The sequence below is a fragment of the Lampris incognitus genome, chromosome 20, assembly GCF_029633865.1.
Source record: "Lampris incognitus isolate fLamInc1 chromosome 20, fLamInc1.hap2, whole genome shotgun sequence".
Classification (NCBI taxonomy): Eukaryota; Metazoa; Chordata; class Actinopteri; order Lampriformes; family Lampridae; genus Lampris; species Lampris incognitus.
Window position 1 is genome coordinate 16,913,580 of NC_079230.1, and position 5,923 is coordinate 16,919,502.

Below are 5,923 nucleotides of genomic sequence, written 5' to 3' on the forward strand. Positions count from 1 at the left end.
GCTTTTCAGATGAGGATTAATCTGGATGCCTGGCAAGTCAACCATCAAAAATCCAGTTATCAAGTAGAGGCAGAAAAAGAAGGGGATAAGGGAAGGAAGGAGGGAAGGGACGAAGGAAGGAAGGAAGGAAGGAAATAAGGTAATGGGAAAGGGGAAAAGCACAATAGAGATGGCAATGTGAACTCACCCGGTCTTTTTTCCATTTTTCTCCCTCGACTGCCACATAGTCGGACCTTGGATATTAATATGAGGATCTGTTTCTGGCAGAGCGACTTGTTGCTCTTTGGGCAGGGCTTGCGCTTGTTGGCAATCTGCCGGTTTGCCTGGGGGTCCTTGACCTCCCTGCGTTGGCGAATGAGGGAGCTGGCGAGAGCGGCCATCTTCCCGGCGCTGACCCTGCTGCCGCCTCAGCAGCTTCTGGCGGCTCGGTGGCACCCAGGTGTCGGGGGGTACCGTGGGCCACCCCCCTGCCCACTCACCCAGGGCGATGGACCACCGCCGAGGGAGGGGTGCGGAGTGGAGTAGAGGGCTGCTATCAAGGCACCAGAAGAGGGAGAGGAGGGCAGAGAGGGAGAGAGGAGGGGAAGAAGAGGTGGAGAGGAAAACGAAGTGGGGTGGATACTTCAAAAAGGCCCACCCAGGGTTGACAACAGAGGCCGGCTTAGGTTAAGATCGACGCGTTTATCAAACGTTAACGTTTATGTCCTACTGGGGATTTTTCTTGTGCTGTTGTGGATGAGGTTCAGGTGTAGCCTTGATATGACATTTTTCCTCTGTTGGGAGAAGTCCTGCTGTTATCCAATCCATAAAACCAATGATGGTATCGTCCGGCGCCTCTGTCCCCTTTTGGTCCCTAGTTGGGGGCCGGGGGCCCTCCGTTTCTGCCCTCCAGAAATCTAATGGAGTTTAATTCAACCTCCGACACACAGGAATTAGAGAGGGAACCATTTGCTGCATGATTTAACAACGGCCAAACTAAATCAAAAATAAATGAATAAATAAAATCATGTAGTCCGCTTACCCACTCAGTCCACCAGACAAGTCAGCCCGACCAAATTCAAACGGGCAAAAACTGTCCGTCCGTTAAAATACTCGGAAAAAATGAATAAATAGAAACACCCCTCCGCAATAAAGGTAGTGACACGTCCCGAACACAGTACTGCTTCTGCCTCTCTTCTTCCACACCTTCAAAACTGTTCCATCCGAAACTGAGAGAGCGAGAAGAGGGAGGAGAAGAAGAAGAAGTAGGGACAGGACCGTCCGACCTGAGGCGCCGGCTCTACACACTGGGACGGCGATGACGGGATCCAGACAGGCGACTGGACGGCGAGCAGCTTCAGGTCCTCTCGTCTCTCAACCTCTCCTGACATCACCCTTGCTTTCCCCCACACCCTGAGAAAACCAGAGGAAGGAGGCAGGGAGAGAGGAAAAGTGTGTGAGCGAGAGCGAGAGAGAGAGAGAGAGAGAGAGAGAGAGAGAGAGAGAGCGAAAGCCTCGATAAATCCAGCAGTTCCCAGAGATAGAGGTGACATTCATGAGCAAGAGAACATGGGGATAGAAGAGGAGAGAGAGAGAGCGAGAGAGAGAGAGAGAGCGAGAGAGAGAAAGGGGTAGCACAGTTAGTCTATCCCCGTCGTTGGATCTGGCTCTCCAACTCTCTCGGCGGTGCGCTACACCACAGCGGAGCGCAGCGCGATGTCCTTCAGCCATGCAGGGCGCCTCCAGAGGGAGGGGGGGTGGTGGTACGGAGAAGCAGGGACAGAGGCAGAGGCGAACAAACGACTGACTGAATGAATTAATGAATGGAGGGAGACAGAGAGGGAGGAGTGGAGGAGGAGTGTGTATGTATATGTGTGTGTGTGTGTGTGTGTGTGTGGGGTGGGGGGGGGTTGCCTACGGTAGGTGCTGTGGCGTGCTCCTTTATCCAAGAGGTTCTGATGATCGGTGGACTGTCGTCTGGCATGGATCTGTAAAGTCCAGCTGCCTCTGAGTACACAGCTCATCTCAGCGGGTTTGTGCGTGTGTGTGTGTGTATAACTGCGCGCACGAGAGTGAAAGTATATGCTATACAAAGTATGTGCGTGTCGGGTGTGGGTGTGTGTGTGTGTGTGTGTGTGTGTGTGTATAACTGCACGCACGAGAGTGAAAGTATATGCTATACAAAGTATGTGCGTGTCGGGTGTGTGTGTGTGTGTGTGTGTGTGTGTATAACTGCACGCACGAGTGAAAGTATATGCTATACAAAGTATGTGCGTGTCAGGTGTGCGTGTCGGGTGTGTGCGTGTGTGTGTTGGTCTCTCGAATGAGAACCCTCTTAGCCTCAGTGCACACGTGTGTGAGTGTGTGTGGAAGAAGAAAGGCAGAGTGGCAAAGGTGTGTGCCAAAAGCCTGCGAGAAATGCAGTGTGTGTGTGTAACTGCATGAACATGAGAGTGAAAATATATGCAAAAGTATGTGCATGTCAGTTGTGTGTGTGTGTGTGTGTGTGTGTGTGTGTGTGTGTGTGTGTGTGTGTGTGTGTTGGTCTCTCGAACGAGGTATCGCTCAGCCTCAGCGCACACGTGTGTGAAAGAAAGGCAGAGCGGTGAAGGTGTGCCAAATGCCTGCAAGAAAGGCAGTGTGTGTGTGTGTGTATATATATATATATATATATATGTGTGTGTGTGTGTGTGTGTGTGTGTGTGTGTGTGTGTGTGTGTGACTCCGTCGTCTCCTGCTTGTCCCTGTTCACAGTGCATTACCGAGCAAGCTCTGGCAGCATGCTTAACCCCCCCCTCACACACACACACACACACACACTCTTTTACACACCCTCCCTCCCTCTCTCTCTAATCTATTTCCCTGAAACCTCCCCCTGCTCCTCTTTCTCTTTCCCCTTTCTCCTCCCTCTGTCACTCAGATCCCTCCTTCGCTGTCTGCGATTCAAAGTCCCTTCCTCCCTCCCTCTCTCTTCTCCCCAAGTATCATTCTCTTTCTCCCTCTCTACCGCTCTCATTCCTCTTGCAGCTGGACCGAAATGTGTACACCACCCACCCACCCCTCAGATGTTGGCTTAAAGAGACAAACGGAGCGAGGCTGTCAGTGCTCCGCCATACACCATGCTCTGCTTCGCCTCCATCAGCCGAGACAAGAACATACAGACGCAGTGCTGAGTCGGTCAGCACTTTGCGTCACAACCATCTCAATGACGGCGCACACCTGAGCGAGCCGGCGCTGCGTCACACGGGCGTAGTAGGAGTCGCCCAAGCATGGTCAATTTGTGGCAATGTATTCGATACCAATGCCGCCTCTCCGTGCACTGTCATTATACTGTATATTCAAATCGAGTGCAGCAGCTAACATCAGCGAAAGAGTTTGACGTTCATATCAGGACACCAAATAGCTCTGTGAGAATTAGAAGCAGATTTTTTTTCCTTTTTTATACGCAGCTTGTTGGTGAGGAGTATAGTAGACTTCATTAGAGTCCAAAACTCAAGTGTCATTTGCAAAATGTGATACTCATTGGGTTGCTGTATCTTGAACTTCTCCTGGATCGCCACCGTGTCGTGGCAGAGAAGCTTATGTGTACCAATGATCCCAAGAGCTATGCCGTCCAGAGCTTGGCTCCTGGTAGGGTCACCCAAGGCACATACTAGGTCGGGGGGGGGGGGGGGGTTCCAGACAAAGTGCGATCCATCAAAGACCTCAACAGCGGAACTGGTGGATGATGTCTCCAGGTCACAACGGCAGTGAAGGCAGATGAAGGCTGCAACAGAGGGTGGTTCCCCAATCGTCTTGGTTCTCCATGTCATTGGACTCTAGCCACCCCCTGCCAAGGACTTTGTGGTGGCTGCAGGCGCATCAGCCCCTCCACATAAAAAGCTGTCACACGGAGGCATCCTCCCATTATGCGGCCTCTACACCCACCTGAGGACCCAGAGGGAAGACGGTCATACTCAACCCTGAGTGACTGCCAATGATCATGAATCTTGAAGCATTAGGGAAGAGTAGTCTTAAAATACGCCTCTAATAGTACTGGTATTGCATCTTATTGCCATCTCCATACATTCTCTTTGGGCCTCTGTTCCAATAGTGGTTTGTGAGAGCGTCTTTTTTCGCACCCTGACTGAGGTATTTGGGCTACTAACAGTTGGCGACCTTTCTGTGCACATCACCTTCCATACAGACTGACTATGTCAACATGGAAACGAGAAATCTGATTATTAATAGTTATCAGTCTACGCCAATATTTCTATTACTGTGTACACCTGGATACTGGTAATGTGATTACTCTTACAGCTGCATCGACATGATTCTTTACATAACTGCAGTATGCGCCACAGACTCGGGGAATTACGACTGTTTCCCTTGATCTCTCGGCCCTTTAGCCTCCACGATGGATTTTCATAACTATAATCTATGCAGTTTTATTTTTCGGTGAAATTAGTACACTAGTGTACTTGTAAACACACCCATTGTCTGGTGTGGTAACTCTGCTGTTTGAACATGGCCTTGGACGATTTCTGAACTTTCTCTCTTGACCTTCTCTGCTTTTCCTCTGTCTAAATATAAAACTAAGCGGGGGGGGGTGTAATGCCCCCATCCACCACACACTGCTTAAAAACAACAAACAATTCCTGTCCTGGTTGTGAAACGAGGCCTCCGTTAAATTATAATGACAGCAGACCCAAATGTTTGGGCCCCAAAGCGGTCTGCGTTCTCCAGGGAAAGGAAATGTAAAAAAAGGGCGACTATGATTCTGTGATTGTAGTCTTGCTGCTATTCTCCCTCCCTATTCCTGTTGGCCCAGCAGGACAGGCAGAGAGAAACCCCTGCAGGATTCCCCTGAACACACACACACACACACACACACACACTGTGAATGAATGTGTGTGAATGTGAATGTGTGAGTAAATGTGCGCACACACACATTCTCTCACCTATTACAGATGTATTGCAGTTGTCTTTGCCATTAAAAAATGCTGTTACTGCCCTCACTCTCCTGCATCCCCAGACTGCATCAGCCCTCCAAGTGCCCCCCCTTCAAACACACACACACACACACACACACACACACACACACACACACACACACACACACACATACACATACACACCTCCCTTGGCTCAAAAGACAACTCGGCACCCTCTTAAATCACACATTGCTGGGTGCCTATGCACACTCTTCTCCACTGTAGTGAAAGCCTGTCGCCTCAAAGGACACAGTTTCTCACTCGCAGCCTCAACAATGAGCTGGGGTGGGTGGAGTGGGGTGGTGGCGATGGCAGTGGTGGAGGGGATGGGGGAAGGGGCGATGACAGACGCTGGTGGATGGTGATGAAGACATCACTCGGCACAGACGGGCCAAGACATGGTACAGACAGTGCCAGGAGGGGAAAGAGAGCCGCCAAGGAGAGCGACAGGCACACTGGCCAGGGCACAGATAGAGAGGTAGACAGACAGACAGAGAAACAGAGAGACTGAGAGGAGAAGGAGTGAAGAGGTTTCATTATTGTATGGTTCATGTATATGAAATGTAATCAATTTAGTATTTAATCACAGTCAGTACATGTATTTTATATTCACAACACACACATAATTTCTCTCACTGTCTCTCTCTCTCTCTCTCACACACACACACACACACACACACATACTGACGTGGAAATTGTCTGTACCATAGGTTGGACATCTGGTCATTTCCAACTAAGAGGAATTCCCACCAAACCTGGAAAAATACCACCTCCAATGGGTCCTTTTTCTCCTCTTATGATGGATTACATTGATATGACCAAGTACAAACAAGGCAAGCGTTTCTGACTCGTCGTAATCTGTCGTTTTACTAAATGGGTGGAAATGTTTCCAGCAGCCCCTGCAAATTCTAAATCGGTCATAAAATACTCGGCAAGGGACATTTTCAGTTGGTTTGGCATTTGCCAACATT

The 5,923-nt window shown here is 49.8% G+C and overlaps 1 protein-coding gene across 5 annotated transcripts in view; it reads right to left on the minus strand.

The window, feature by feature from the left end:
• fgf11a (fibroblast growth factor 11a) overlaps positions 1–380 on the minus strand; it is a 102,665-nt gene extending 102,285 nt beyond the window's left edge. For 3 of the 5 annotated variants that reach the window (XM_056300351.1, XM_056300352.1, XM_056300354.1), the window contains exon 1: positions 184–380. In XM_056300351.1, coding sequence (XP_056156326.1) covers positions 184–380 — 197 coding nt within the window. The remainder of the gene's footprint in view (positions 1–183) is intronic. The other 2 variants (XM_056300355.1, XM_056300353.1) reach the window with 1 other exon arrangement.
• Positions 381–5,923: the final 5,543 nt, after the last annotated feature.